A 16,261-nucleotide genomic window follows, 5' to 3' on the forward strand; every position below is an offset into this window, starting at 1 on the left:
TCTCCAGATTTTAAAAATTAGAGTAGTATACAAATGGCTTGGGCCACATAGCCAGATCTGGGACAGTTACCGTGGCCAGGTGGTGATGTGCTCTGTCTGGCTAATAAGCTGGGTGACATTGTTCACCCAGTATGGTAGGGTATCTTGATTTGTAGCCCTTGCTGAATGATGTTTGAAGTGGAAGAAAAGCATCTTCCTAAAGGAAAGAAGGGGTGTTGGTCAGATAAAATTAAGAAATGTTTCCTGAATTGTCTTTCATATTTTTCAAAATTGCCAATTTTCCCAGTCTAATTCTTTTCTCTACTCAAAATACCATCTTTATATATGATAGAGTATATTTTATAATATAATAAATAAAATATAGTAAATTTTATGTTTGGCCTTTCATTTGACAGTGACAGAGAAATCTTGTTGGCCAATGGAAATTGGATAGTGATATGATAGTTTTAAGAATGTAGAGAAATTTTTAGTCAAAGTGAGGTTCATGGAAAAGCAGTAATTGCTCCTTGGCAGTGCAGTCTGTCACTTTAAAAAATTGTTATGAAAATTTGAGAGGCCTCTATTATATTAAAAAACTAAGTATAGTTTTACATGATTTTGCATGTATAATTATTTCCATACATGGATAATTCTAGGTTCCTTAGGTGAAAATTCACTTTGGCATTTGTATTTAAAAGCTTTAAACCATTAGGTATTTAAACAATTTCAAAGGAAATTTTTCTAAAATTAATTATACCCTTACTTTTTATACAGGATCCATAATGAATATATAAGGCAGTGTTTTATTTGTGTGCATTTTGAGTTATGATGTTTGTTACTTATATATTTGTAGTAGCCCTTCATGTTTTCTAGAAGATGAGCTTTGAAACAGATAACCTGGCATGTTTGAATTTTCTTTACATAAGTGACTCACATTAAAGTTGTCTTAAGCAAAACCCTTAAGAATTCATATATTTGCAATGGCTATTCAAAGACTTTTTGTTTACTTTCTGGATCTTAAATGTGCATCAAATAAGAGTTTTGTATAAATAAGATGTTGTTATAAATAACTTACTATTAGCAATTACTTTTGGCTTTTCATCTGATAACAGGTGATTTCAAATCAGAGAAGTCTAATGGGGAAATAAGTGAGTCTCCTGGAGCTGGAAGAGGGGCATCTGGGTCAACTCGAATTATCACCAGATTACGGAATCCAGACAGTAAACTTAGCCAGCTGAAGAGCCAACAGGTGGCAGCTGCAGCCCATGAAGCAAATAAATTATTTAAGGAGGGCAAAGAGGTATGTTGTTTCCATTTAAAACAAAAATCTTTGGAATGTGAAATAATTTTATTTATCATACCTGAAAAGTGGGGGTGGGTAGTTTGTAGACCCTTTATTTATTTATTTATTTAAAAGATTTTTATTTTATTTATTTATGAGAGAGACACAAAGAGAGGGAGGCAGAGACATAGAGGGAGAAGCAGGCTCCTCGCAGGGAGCCCGATGCTCCATCTCTAGACCCCGGATTACTCCCTGAGCCAAAGGCAGATACTCAACCACTGAACCACCCAGCCATCCCTGTAGACCTACTTTTGAATTGTATTTTTCTGTTTCCAAGAGTGTAGTGGATAGCAAGATTAAAAGTGGTTAGGTTTATAATACATGTAATACATATTTTGTACAATAGGTATAGTTGTGTACCCAAATTTCAGTTCTTGTGGGGAAATCTGTAATTGGATGGTATACTTTCTTACTATATGGCTAGTTTTATTGTATATAATTCTAAAGAGAGGCTTTTTTTCCTCCACATATGGTAAAGAATACACTATTTATGGGCTTTAATATAGAGTTATAGATTTTTAAAGATTTTATTTATTTATTAGAGCACGAGCAAGAGAGGCTGCAGAGGGAGGGGGAGAAGCAGGGAAGCCCCATGCAGGTTCCATCCTAGGACCCTGAGAACATGACCCAAGCTGAAGCCAGACGCTTAAGAGTCACCCAGGCACTCTTCCCCCTTTTAAAAAGATTTATTTATTATTTTAGAGAGAGGGGGAGTATATATCAACATGGAGGAGGGCAGAAGGAGAAGGAGAGAAAGAATCTCAAGCAGACTCCCTGCTAAGCAGGAAGCCCAATGAAAGGCTCAATCTCAGAACCCTGAGATTATGACCTGAGCTGAAATGAAGAGTAGGACACTTAACTGACTGAGCCACCCAGGTGCTTCTAGTACTTCTATTTTTATTTTTTATTTCTTAAGACGTAATCTCTACACACAACATGGGGCTCAAAGATCAAGAGTCATGCACTTTACTGACTGAGCCAGCCAAGCTCCCTAGCTAGGACTTACTGTTTCTGTTCCCCAGCTATCCAGTGTAGCAGAATAATGCCACAGCTGTGTCTCCCATATTTAAGAATTATTTGCAAGGTAGATACACAAGAATATACAGTGTTCTTTTCTAAACATCACAGGAATTTCTTTAAAGCAGTAGCTTTCAGGCTGGTTTTTCACTCTGACCCTCAGTATGACATTTATTATAGCAACCCAGTACACACATTCAGATGTTTCCTGAAATGGTATTTTACCTTGTTATGTGGGAAGCACTCTGGTATTTTCTTTTCTAGTCTAGTTGATTGTGTTATATTTTGTTTTTTTAAAAGTTGAATAAGATCCACTATTGATCTCACAGTTCACTAAAAGATTGAGATAAACTGTTTGGAAACATAAAGTATCCATGGACTCTTATACTAATGCTGGAATGATAAAAGGAGCAAAAGAAAAAAATATTTTTGGGAATATATTTTTTGGGGAATGAAACATGTGATGCCTTTCTTTTTCCCTACCCTTTATTTTTTTATTTTTTTATTTTTTAAAGATTTTATTTATTTATTCATAGAGACAGAGAGAGAGGCAGAGACACAGGCAGAGGGAGAAGCATGCATCATACAGAGAGCCTGATGTGGGACTCGATCCAGGGTCTCCAGGATCACGCCCTGGGCTGCAGGCAGTGCTAAACCGCTGCGCCACTGGGGCTGCCCTTCCCTACCCTTTATATTATAATCTTGAAGTAATGATTGGTGAATGATGTGCACATGTAGTTTTGTGTATATATTTGAGATGCATGAAAATACTTCATAATGTCTGACATATAATAGGCACTTAGTAGAGGTTCTTTTTATGGGAAGATCTTGGTTGTTTAATTATAAACAATTAGGTTTAGCTTTTAACTTCACTTAGAAATTTCAAAAGTTCAGTCATAAGATATACCTGAACTTTATATGGAATGATAAATTACAGATTTAAAAAAAAATTTATTCATGAGAGAGACAGAGAGAGAGGTAAAGACACAGGCAGAGGGAGAAGGAAAAGCAGGCTCCCTGCGGGGATCACAACCTGAGCCAAAGGCAGACGCTCAAACACTGAGCCACCCAGATGACCCTGGAATGATAAATTACAGATTATTGAAAGACAGTTGATCATGTTTACTTATTTGATATGAATAATTAGGCTTTTTATTTTCTTGGTCAGGTACTGGTAGTTAACTCTCAAGGAGAAATTTCACGGTTGAGTACCAAAAAGGAAGTGGTCATGAAAGGAAATATCAACAATTATTTTAAGTTGGGTCAAGAAGGGAAGTATCGTGTCTACCACAATCAGTACTCCACCAATTCATTTGCTTTGAATAAGCACCAGCACAGAGAAGATCATGATAAGAGAAGACATCTTGCACATAAATTCTGTCTGACTCCAGCAGGAGAGTTCAAATGGAATGGTTCTGTCCACGGGTCCAAAGTTCTTACCATATCTACTCTGAGACTAACTATCACCCAACTAGAAAACAATATCCCTTCATCCTTTCTTCATCCAAATTGGGCATCACACAGGTAAAGGAAACTAAAGTTCATTTGTTGCGTGAATATACTAAATATTTGTGAAATGTTTATTCCAGTTGCTCACTTTCAACTTGTTACCAAGGAATTGAATGAAGTCATTTTAGTTAGCAAACACTGAGGACATTAGGGATGTGTATATACTTCTAAGTTACTGGACCAACATTAGCTTTTGAAAAATTTCTGGAAAGCAGAGTCTTTAAAGTTCCAGAACATTATAGAGGGTTTAAGGAGTTGGAAGACTAATCAACCTCTGGGATTCCTTGAGGTATTCAAAATCTGTGATTCTGTGAGGTAGGAACTTCCAGTAGCAGTATATTTAAACCTTATTAGCCTAGAAACATGCGTCCTATGAGATGGAGTCTGAAATTACAGCTTTTGTACTTTTAAGACCATCAAGTGAAATAACTTTTTCCCCCCTTCTTCTGAAATATAGGGCAAATTGGATCAAGGCAGTTCAGATGTGTAGCAAACCCAGAGAATTTGCATTGGCTTTAGCTATTTTGGAGTGTGCAGTTAAACCTGTTGTGATGCTGCCGATATGGCGAGAATCTTTAGGACATACCAGGTAAGTGACTTCTGAGCCTTGTAAATGGTATACCGCACTCCCTTTTGGAATATTAGTCTATTGGTAATGAAAGTTACTGTATTTAAAAGACTATATTACATAATAAACTTAACTCTTCCTGGCCTCATTTTTCTCCTCTATAAGCTGGAACGTGAATAAATATTATTTCTTATTTTTTCAAGTAAAAAGCATTTTTATTGAATAGAAAGAGCAATCACATATTTTGAATGTTCTAGAATGTTTCAGTTACTGTGTTAGGTATCTGATTTACTTAGCATTGAATGTTCAAACATCATTTAGCTGCTAAGTAGACCCAGAGTTGTGTGACTTCAGATGGTTAAAAAAATTGATAAATGTTGTGACTTAAATCTACTTTTTAACTTAAATGTATTTGTTTAACTATAGTTAGTCTTTAAAATTATTACTATAAAAATTAATATAAGTTTATGGTAAAAAATTTAAATTACTATTCAAGTGAAAAGAATCATTTTACTTCCCTGCTCCTCTATGGAGCCCATTCTGAAGTTATAACACTGCTATTTTGTTACTATAAATAAATTTTGTGTTGCTTCCCACATCTTTGTTTTATTTTATAATGAAAAGTTTTTTTTGTTTAGTTTAAGATTTTATTTATTTATTTATGAGAGAGACACACAGAGAGACAGAGACATAGGCAGAGGAGAAGCATGCTCGCCACAGCAAGCCTGATGCAAGACTTGCTCTCAGGACTCAAAGGCAGACACTCAACCACTGAGCCACCCAGGTTCCCCATGAAAAGTTTTTTTTAAGAAAAGTAGTTTACATCTGCTAAATTTTCATCTGCTAAAGATTGCTCTCAGGGTTTTTATTTGTGTCCCCCCCCCCTTAAGATTTTATTTTATTTTATTTATTCATGAGAGACACACAGAGAGAGGCAGAGACATAGGTAGAGGGAGAAGCAGGCTCTATGCAGGGAACCTGATGTTGGGACTCGATCCTGGGACCAGGATCACGCCCTGAGCTGAAGGCAGACGCTCAACCACTGAGCCACGCAGACGTCTCTTTTTGTGTTTTCCTTACATCAGTCTTACAGATACTTTGTCTTCCCCTTTTCTCCCTCCTATTTTGAATGTTATTGTTTCTACCAATAGAGGCTTCCACAAGTGGAATGGACTTAATTCTTCCTAGGGTAAAAAAAGGGTTAAGTTCCAGTGCTACAGACTGCACACTAGGAGAGGATAGCTGAATGGCTGGCATATCTTTATTCTACTTCTTACTGATCTCTTTTGTCAAGGTAGACCAAGGAGAGAGTCAGAGGCAATTGTGAAGTAGTAGTCTTGAGTTTCTGTTGTTCCTTCTTGAATTTACCTCCAGACATACGCAAAACTATTCTGTCCCAACATTCTTCTGTTTAGTTATCATCCTAAAGTTAATGTTGGTGGACCAAGCAGCCATGTCTCTGATGACATAGATAAATACATTGAGAACTGAAGCTTAGCTAAGTGTCAGCCAATAAACTCCAATACTCAAATTATATAAATTCGTTTCTCAATTTTAAACATTCCAATGTAAAATGGAATATGGAATTCATCTTTTTTTTTTTTTAAATTGAGGTTTTTTTTTTTTTTTTTCTTCCTGGCTTATCATTATAACTGGCCTTCTAACTATGTTCCTTAAAGTTATTAAATTATATCATGAATTGCATTTGTATTAGTATGACACACCTGGTAATATATATGAAAGAACTCTTTTTAATATTGTGAGATGAGATAAAGTAGAATGCTCTGAATTTTTAAAAAATTAGAGACTATGACTCAGAAAAATTAGAGATTAATAATAGGATTCTAACATCTCTCAGTACGGATCAAAAACTTCCAGGTGACCAGTTTCTAAGACTTGATCCTAAGGAACTATTTACAAATTCAACCAGTTATTTTATTCATAAGATGGTTGAACAGTTGCAAAACATTTAAAAAATAGTAAATAAGAATTTTTTGGAGAAAATTATGAATTCTGTTGAAAAGCAACATGAGGTATAAAGGAATACCTAAACAGAAATTCAGCTCATGGGGATGCCTGGGTGGCTCAGCAGTTGAGCGTCTGTCTTTGGCTCAGGGCGTGATCCTGGGGTCCTGGGATTGAGTCCCACATCAGGTTCCCTGTGTGGAGCCTACTTCTCTCTCTGCCTATGTCTCTACCTCTCTGTGTCTCTCATGAATAAATAAAATCTTAAAAAAATTTAGCTCATGTTCATGTATAGGAATACTCAGTGTCTTAACAATTTTTTTTTTTTTTTTTTTTTTTAAGGATGTGTCTTAACAGTGTTAAAAAGGGCGGGGGTTGGGGGAGACGACTGTTGGCTCAGTGGTGGAGCATCTGCCTTCGGTTCAGGGCGTGAACATGGAGTCCCAAGATCGAGTCCTGTATTGGGCTCCCTGCATAGAACCTACTTCTCCCTCTGCCTATGTTTTTGCCTCTCTTTCTTTCTCTCTCTCTGTCTCTCACGAATAAATAAATAAAATCTTAAAAAAAAAAAAAAACCTTAAAAAAAACCCCCCAAAACAGTGTGAATTTCCTTCATGTTGTTATGTAAGTTAATTTCAATAGCATGGGTAATTAAAAATTAAAAGTTTTTTATGGAAAAGGGAAATAATAGGGTTTACATTTAAAGGATGGGTCGAAAGACTTGTCCTACCAGGTAACAAATTTTATTTGGTAGTTATAATAATACTGTGGTATAGATGCAAAGATAAATAGACCAGTGGTACAGAATAAACCATCCAGAAAGAGACCAGCCTGTCTATACTGATGTAATAGATGATAGAGAATCATTTTAAAAAGGACGAACTAATAAATAAGTAAGTAAATAAATAAATAAACAAATAAGACGAACTCTTAAGTAGAAGGTGTGATGAGGCTATTTGAGTTATCTGTACAGTGGAATATTGGATCCCATTCTTTATATCACACACAGTAGTCAGTTCCAGGTAGAGTAAATCCTAAATGCGAAAAGAAAAACTTCCAAGAAGAAAATATAAGAGATTATGATTTTGGAATGAATAAAATTCCTTCCTTTCTACCCTTCCTGTTTCCTCCACTTCATTCTCTTCTTCTATTTCCCCTTTCCCCTTGCCTTTCTGTGTCATCCATATTCTTTCCTTTGCCCTCCACTCCCTCCCATACTTTGTTCCTTTTCTTTTACTTTTTAAAAAAATTTTATTTATTTGTTTATGAGAGAAACCGAGATCCCAGGACCCCAGGGTCATGACCTGAGCCAAAGGCAAGACACTCACCCACTGAGTCACACAGGCATCCTTTCTCTTATTCTTGATTTTCTTTCCTTCCTGATTTATTATGTTCTGAATCGTACAAAAGTGTGACATTATTTCTTCCGTTAATAAGCTGTTATCTATCAGATAAGGTCGACTGTGCATATATGTGTCTGAGTGCTGTGACTACAGGTGACTTTCCTTATTTGTGTTAAATATCATGATACATATATAAGATGGTAATGTAAAAAAAAAAAAAGGTAATGTATAAGCAATAATGAGTCATAATAAAATAACACCTGTGAATTCATCAACCAGTTTAAAAATAAGAACATTATCCCTATTGCATCTGCTTTCCGTTCACATTACCTTGCCTCCTCTGAGAGATAACCATAATTTTTAAGTTTGTGTTTTAATCTACCCTTTCTTTGACTCTAGTTTTATCACATAAGTATAGATCAGTGAATGGTGGATTGTTTTCTGTTGTTTGAGTTTCATAGTAATGTGTCATCCTAAAAAACTAAGTCATAGACTGGTAAAGGTATTTTTAATTTTTTTATCATTCTATAATCAAAAAAGGGTTAGTATTCACAATATATTCAAGAACTTCTACAGCTCAATAAGAAAAAAAAATGCAACCATTTAGTAATAAGACCAAAGATACAAACATAATTCAAAGGAGACACAAATAGCCAAAACCATGAAAATTTCCCTGGTAAGGTGAGGTAAATGCACATTAAAACTAGAGAATATTATTTCATGCCCATGGTATTGTTAAAAATTTTAAATATATTGGTAAATAGGTGATATTAATAGAGAATTCTGGAACACTGCTGATACAAGAGTAACTAGCGAAATGGTTGCTGCAACCATGTTAAAGAATCATTTGGTAAAAACAAAGTTGAAAATGCAATTGTATTCCTCACTCAGTACCCTAGAGAAATCTTACATGTGTACATGAGAAAGCATGAAGAAGTTTTTTAAAAAAGTTGGTCCCATGGGAGCAGCCCAGGTGGCTCAGTGGTTTAGTGCCGCCTTCAGCCCAGGACCTGATCCTGGAGATCCAGGATAGATCCCTGCATAGAGCCTGCTTGTCCCTCTGCCTGTATCTCTGCCTCTCTTTCTCTCTCTTTCTCTCTCTCTCTCTCATAAATAAAATCTTAAAAAAAAAAAAGAAAAGAAAAGGATCCATGCCCATCATGAAGCCCAGTGCAGAGCTTCAACTCACAACCCTGAGGGTGAGATCAAGAGTCAAATGCTTAACCGACTGAGCCACCCAGGCATGCCAGAATGTTTCTTACAATACTTTGTAGTGGTGAAATTTGGTAACAGTTCCTAAGTGTCCATAATTAGGCACATTTAAGTTATGGTGTGGGGATGCCTGGGTGGCTCAGTGGTTGAGGCCTGCCTGCCTCAGGCCCAGGCATGATCCTGGAGTCCTGGGATCAAATCCCACATCAGACTCCCTGCATGGAGCTTGCTTCTCTCTCTACCTATGTCTCTGCCTCTCTGTGTGTATTTCTCATGAATAAATAAAATCTTAGAAAAAGAAAAAGTTATGTTGTGGTTCTATAATGGGCTATTAATATTAACACAGCTGTGAACCTAGGGCAAGTGTCAAGATTGAATCTCATATATGTACAACAGAGTAAAAACATTTCTCTACTTAAAAATAAATGTAGTATGATTCTATTTATGTAAAATTTAAAAGCATGTAGGATAATATGTTAAAATATTGTTTGTGAATACAAACATTTGTGGTAAAAGTTTAAAGATATTCAAGAACTTATATGCTTGAAATCTAAGAAATACACCTCTAAATAAATTACAAATGGTAAAAAAAAAATGTAATGGAAACTAGAAAACACTTTGAATTGAGTGTTCATGAGAAAACTACATATATTGAAATTTGTAGTCTGCCCCTATAGAGTACCCAGGGGGGAAATTGGTAGTCTTCAATGCTTACACAGGAAAGAAGAACTACAAATTAATTAGCTAGGCATATGTCTCAAGAAGTCCTTCTGAAGACAGGAAATACCAAGAACAATTGAATATTAAATATTTGATGAAATAGAAAACCTTAGATCCCATTATAATTTACAAACCACTGATGAGCTTATCAGGAAAGAAAAAATAAAGGGGAAAACACAAATCACCAACATCAAAAATAGAAAAGGAGCCTTACCAATCAGTATTTTTGATTCACTCTCACTGGCACTAGGGATTTTAAACCTTCAGAGGGTCCACTAACATAGTATTCAGGCTTCCTCCATCCATAGATGAAGGGCCCACTGGGCTTCTAGTTTTGTATAGAAGGGCTGAGGAGTAGGGTCTCCTACCCCCATCTCCATTATTGGACAGTAGGGAATAGGCCACACACTTTTCTCAGGCAGGAAAAGGATTTTGGTTCATTTTAAAGGGTATCACTGCACCTGTCAATAAAGAGGTGGGCAGGACCAGATGACTTCATAAGGAAGTTCTTCACATTTCAGGTAATAGATAAGTCTATTCAAATTCTTCTATAAAATAGAAAAAGAAAGAAAGCTTGCAGATTATTATTTGTTAGTAGAACACTGCAATAAAACCTGATATATAGAAATGGACAGTAGATAACTAGAAAATTATGGCCCTATTTCTTTTTATTAATATTTATCATTGGTTAATAATTAAATGGCAAATAGATGTGCATTCAGGTACTTTTAAAACATTAGTAAAAAAAAATAATACATTAGTAAATATATTCAGGAGTAAATTTTAAAAATTATAAACCATGGATAATTGGCTTCCCCTAGGAATGGAAGACTTGTCCACTCTTAGATTATTAATATCATGCCATTTGAAGTCAAAGAGAAAACTTTGATCATCTAATTAGACACTAAGAAGATATAAGGTCATTAATTCTTGGTTTAAAAAAAGCTTAAATAGGAATAGAGAATAGTCATTTTTTGTCCACCCCTGCTGTCCACCTCCCCCCAAAAAGATGTATTCCAAACCAAACTGTCATGCTTTCTTGATGCATTCCCATTAACATTTAGGTTTGAAGAAAATGAAAATGCCCCCTATCACTGCTATCTTTTAACTTTTCTTAAAAGTATTAGCTAATGCAGTTTGTCAAGAGAAATAAAATCTACATACATATGTGTGTGTGTGCTTGTGTATGTATGTACATGTTGGCAGATAAAGGCATAATTATTATATGCAGTTGATCTGATTAGATATTTAGAAACCCCAAGAAAATTGAAAAACCATCAGAAACCATCTGAAAACTTAATAAAGATTTTATTGACTAAATAAGTCAATAAATAAATGAGGGAGAGAACACTGTGCGTGCCTGAGTGAGGAGAGGGGCAGAAAGAGAGGAACAAGCAGATTCCCTGCTGAGGCGCAATCAGATGCTTTAACTAACTGAGCCACCCAGGTGTCCCCTGAACAATACATTTTGTGTAACAGTAACTACATAGAAAATACTGTGGGAGTTCTGGGTTAAAATAACAAATTGTATAAATACATTTATTTGTTCCCTGCTTAACTCCATGAAAACTATGGCAAGGGGATTTTTTAAAGCATAAACCCACAGAGAAAAGGGAAACAAACAGAGAATACAGCACCAGTAAGGCCATGGAAGCAATAATACAGGTGGACAAATGGTAACCTGCCTAAGAGGGCCATATCCCGAGTCAGTGGGGGAAACAGAATTTTCATGAGTCACACCACAGAATCATCAAAAGGCACAGAAGTAGGAAGTCCATAGCAGTCCACTTTTGATCATATCTGTGCAGTGTACCTGTACCTTTCACACATCCTGCCAGATAACCTTGAGTATGGTGAGCCCAGTGTCTTCCAGGCCTCACTCAGACCCTCACCCTCACATTTCAGACCCAGGGACAAGTTTATTTTTTCCTGGGAACCTTTTTTTAATAGTAACAGTGTTGGTCTTTGTTCATGCAGCTAGTTTTAGTCTTGCTACCGAGTTTTCAAAAGCCAGACTTTGGGGCACTTGGGTGGCTCAGCTGGGAAAGCTGCCTTCAGCCCAGGTCATGATCCCAGCGTTTTGGGATTAAGTCCCACATCGGCTCCCTGCTCAGTGGGGAGCCTGCTTCTTTCTCTACCACTCCCCCTGCTGTCCTCTCTCTCAAATAAATACAATCTTAAAAAAAAAAAAAAAAAAAAAAGCCAGACTTTATACTGTTTGGGATATACATGAGTGATAGAACTATAAAGAAAAGTAAGGGGACAATAACCCCAAAGTCAGGATGATGACTGGGAATGGGACACACTAGATTCCGATGTATTTGGTTATTGCCACAAAGTTCTCTTTCCTAACCCAGTTACATCTTACATATTTTTAAAAATTGTAGTGAAAGAAAAGATCCCAATAACAACAAAAAACTCTCAAACAACTAGGAATAAATTTACCAAGGAAACATTTAGGATCATGTAAAGAAATCATTAAAGCTTTACTAAAGATAGAAAGGATACTCAGAAAATGAAGAAATAAAGATAGTTTAAATATGTATACTACATTTTCTAAAACCGTGCATTATGTTAATTATATTAATTTAATCTATCAAAATTAATACTTATTTGCATTATTAATAGAATTTTCCCTCCTTGTGGGGCAGACAGGCTTGATCAAAATGATATTAATATTTCAGCTAGAAAAATTAATTGCAAGAAATGGGAAGTAGGTATGAGAAAAAAGGGAAACAATATTAGAACATTTTTGAAGCTACAATAGAAAATAAGATTTAAGGTAGTGGGATAGAACAAAGAATCCAGAAATAGACCTAAGCACATATGAGCATCTACCAATGACAGCTTTGTATGTAAGAGAAAGAAAGAGGACATGTCTGGAGAAAATACCATCTAGATCCCTGCCTCAGCAAAAACATTCAGATCAATGAAGATTTTTTTAAAAAACAAAAACTAAAAAACTTCAATAAGAAACTATGGATTAATTTATGTTTTTGTTGTGATACTTTCTTTTTAAACAGATGTAAAACCCAGATGCCATAGAGGAAAAAAGTGGATATATGTATTTAAAATTCTGAGTAGAAAAATAATATTATAATCAAACTCAAAAGACAGATGACAGACTGAGGAAAAATATTTGCAACACAAATGGGAAGTTACCTTAATTGACAAAGATCTTTTATAAATGAAAAGGACTAATAGTCCAGTACAAACAAGACGAAGGATTTGAACAGGCATTTTGCAGAAAAATAAATATGAAAGGCCAGTGGACATAAAAATGTTTACTTTTCTTGTAATTAAAGAAATGTCGATCAAAACTCTAGGATATAATTTTTTATCTCTCAGTTGGGCTAATAATTGAGAAGTTTGGTACTAACTTGAGTGAAGGTGTGGGAAAGGGTGGCTTTATAATTGATGGCGGCATGAAGTACAATTCTGAAGAGCTTTATGGCTTTACTTGTCAGCATTTTACTTGTCAGTGCAAGAACTTCTGGACTTAGCTACCCCACCCCTGGGAGTACTGGGGGTACTCTACAAGTTTACTAAGAAAGACACAAAGCATTTTTTCTTATAGCTTTGTAACAGCAAAACAAGTACAAGACCCTGGGCACCATGGAGATTGGGAGTGGAGCTGAGGCTTGGTGCCTACTCCTGGTCACATTCTCCGTTGAACCATGGAGGTGTGGAAGAAATACCTGCCACCCAATGTGCCTGCCAGTATGGAGTGGCAGCTGGAAGCTGCACAATACCAGCACCATGGGGTTTCCTTCCTGGGGCATCTAGGCTGCCAGCAGTAGCCAAGGTTTCTGCCTATCCAAATGGAATTGCATTCCTTCAGAACTCACCTTTTTTGCTTTCAAAACATAAAGATTGTCTTGGTGGCAGTGAAAACAATAGAACTTTCTCTGGAGTAGCTAACATCATAGATTAACTATAGTACTACCTCACTGGCCTGATATCCTCAGCAAAGTGAAGCCCTTGTACTTGGTGGTGACAATGTTTGTTTCCCATGTGAACACCAAGAGCACAGACTGAGCTCTCAGCCCAGTTGTGTTCTGCCCCGGTGGCCTCCCTGCACAGGGCTCCGTTCCTGGCCATTGTCAGCAAAGATTGCTCAGTTGCTGTGTCAGACCTGAACTTTTGGATACTTTTAAAACTTAGCCCACAAAAGCTCTGTTGAAAAATACTACTTGATCCTGGCTCAGTGTAGTGGGTTGAAGGTATCAGGTTATCCACCACGCTGTGCCTACAGAGCATGCCCCACTCCCTTGGTCCCAAGAGTAGTAGCCAGTTGATGATACTTGAATAAGTTCATCCTCGGTGAGAATCTGCTCCTTTTCCCCTCCTCCCGTCAATTGTGAGAGAATGAAGAATGTTTTCTATAGTAGTGGTTGTGCAGCTAATAGGCATTGAGCTCTCAGCCTGGGCAAGACTGGATTCTAGGGTCTATATCATAGGACACAAAGCTTTCTTCAAAGTGGAGATAAATAGGGAGTTTTTAGTGGGAGGATAGAGATAAAAAGAATTAAATCCCTTTTCACATCTTTCCAGAACCACCTCCTCCCCTAAGTTGACAAAAGATCTCTCTTTTTTTTTTTTTTTTTTTTTTTCCACATGGCTTTACATGCAAGATTGGCTACATCTGGGTAGGGTGTGATAGAGCAATTTTTTAACACTACAGCTCTTAGACTCCTCTCTTCATAGGTTTTGATCAGTGTCCTTGTTTATGGCAAATACTCCCATTCACAAAAATCCAGTCTAATCATCTTTTTTTTTTTAATTTTTAATTTTTAATTTTTCAGTCTAATCATCTTAATGTAGAGCCCCACCACAGGCCTGCCTGTCTCCTTACTGCTGGGTGCAATGATACATTTTACATCCTGAAAAAGAGTGTAGCCTGTGCCCTGTGTTTAATAACTGGTGCTAATCAGTGTGGGTCCTTCTTTCGTAGCCCTTCCCCTCACCCAGGAGTGGGAGCCTCATGGGTCCTTTTCTCTATGGATGTAGAAAGCCTGAATTCTACATTTAGTGGACCCTGTAATGACTTTAAAACCCCCAATGCTAGATAGAATTAGAAATATGGTTAAAATAAAAGATTTTGGATTTCTTGGTCTTTTTGGCGAGAAGGAAATAATGTACTGTTTAATAGGGAACTGGTTAAGTAAATTATAGTATGTCCGTGCAGTGGGGTACATTAACTATTTAAAAAAGATCTGTATCTTCCGGTATGGAAAGATCTTCTAGTGTAGTAATTCATTGAATACATGCTATGTAGTTGTGATTGTAATGTAGTATCTGTTTTGTGTAAATAGGATGTTGGTGTATAGATAGTTTTAGGAATAAGCCATAAGGGAATGTATTTCTTAAAAGGACACATAGAGGAAGGATGGCATGTTTTTGCTTTTTTCTACTGTTTGATTTTTCCTGTTATAGAATTGTACATCTAGTTATTTTTTGATTGGGGTTGTCTGGGTCGTGGGATTATAGCTAACCAGCCTTTGATTCTGTCCTCCTGATTTTCAGTACTGTATTATTATCTTCTTTATTTTTCAAAGTTAAATGCAGTTCTGTCTTTCCATTCATATATTTTTAGGTTACACAGGATGACATCAATTGAAAGAGAAGAGAAGGAGAAAGTCAAGAAAAAAGAGAAAAAACAAGAAGAGGAAGAAACAATGCAACAAGCTACATGGGTAAAATATACATTTCCAGTTAAACATCAGGTAATTCTTATTAGTCTTTTAAAATAGTGTTAACCATTTCTGAGACTTGTGTTCTCCAACTTTGAATACTTAAATTTTGTTTTACTTTGACATAATTTTTTCTTTAATGTAGTTAGAACAAAGTAAATCTTTCTGGCAATTTTGTAAGCATAGGTTTATCTTACTAGAATATAGGTGAGCTGTTAGACTAATTTGTTGAAATTATTAGAAAACTGTAAAATTGTGTTACATTTTTTGTATTAGAAAAGGGGATAGTTCACCTTGGAAAAACACGGGTTTGAACTGCATGGGTCTACTTACACATAGATTTTTTCCAATATAGGACAGTACTGTATTTTCCTTCCTTATGATTTTCTTTTTCTTTTGTTTAAAGATTTATTTATTTTAGAGAAGGATGGGGGTGGAGGGGCTGAGAGAGTCTTAAGCAGACTCTTCTCTCAGCATGGAGCCCAACAGTGGGGCTCAATCTCACGACCCTGAGATCATGACCTGAACAGGAACTAAGAGTCAGATGCTTAACTGACTGTACCACCCAAGCACCTGCTTCCTTATGATTTTCTTAATAACATTTTCTTCTCGCTAGCCTCCTCTATTGTAAAGAATGCAATATATAAATATGTATAGCATACAAAATCTGTGTTAATCGACTGTTTATGTTATTGGTAAGACTTTGGCCAACAGTAGGCTATTGGGAGTTAAATTTGGAGGGAATTAAAAGTTACACATGGATTTTTGACTACGTGGGGAGGAGTCAACAAACCCCCATGTTCAAGGGTCAGCTGTGTTCAGTTTTTCATAAATCTTTGATTCCTCTTGAAAATAAAATTGACTGGTAAACTTATTTGCCTATTTTTCTTGTTTGGTAAAAATGTATAAAACC

General features: G+C 36.1%; 1 protein-coding gene across 14 annotated transcripts in view; it reads left to right on the plus strand.

The window, feature by feature from the left end:
- Positions 1 to 16,261, plus strand: part of BPTF (bromodomain PHD finger transcription factor) — a 152,867-nt gene that overhangs the window by 77,017 nt on the left and 59,589 nt on the right. For all 14 annotated transcript variants that reach the window (XM_077853740.1, XM_077853739.1, XM_077853743.1 and 11 more), the window contains 4 exons: positions 1,092 to 1,279; positions 3,507 to 3,862; positions 4,305 to 4,436; positions 15,252 to 15,381. In XM_077853740.1, the coding sequence (XP_077709866.1) occupies positions 1,092 to 1,279; positions 3,507 to 3,862; positions 4,305 to 4,436; positions 15,252 to 15,381 (806 nt within the window). The remainder of the gene's footprint in view (positions 1 to 1,091; positions 1,280 to 3,506; positions 3,863 to 4,304; positions 4,437 to 15,251; positions 15,382 to 16,261) is intronic.

Source organism: Canis aureus, chromosome 16 (genome assembly GCF_053574225.1).
Source record: "Canis aureus isolate CA01 chromosome 16, VMU_Caureus_v.1.0, whole genome shotgun sequence".
Taxonomy (NCBI): domain Eukaryota; kingdom Metazoa; phylum Chordata; class Mammalia; order Carnivora; family Canidae; genus Canis; species Canis aureus.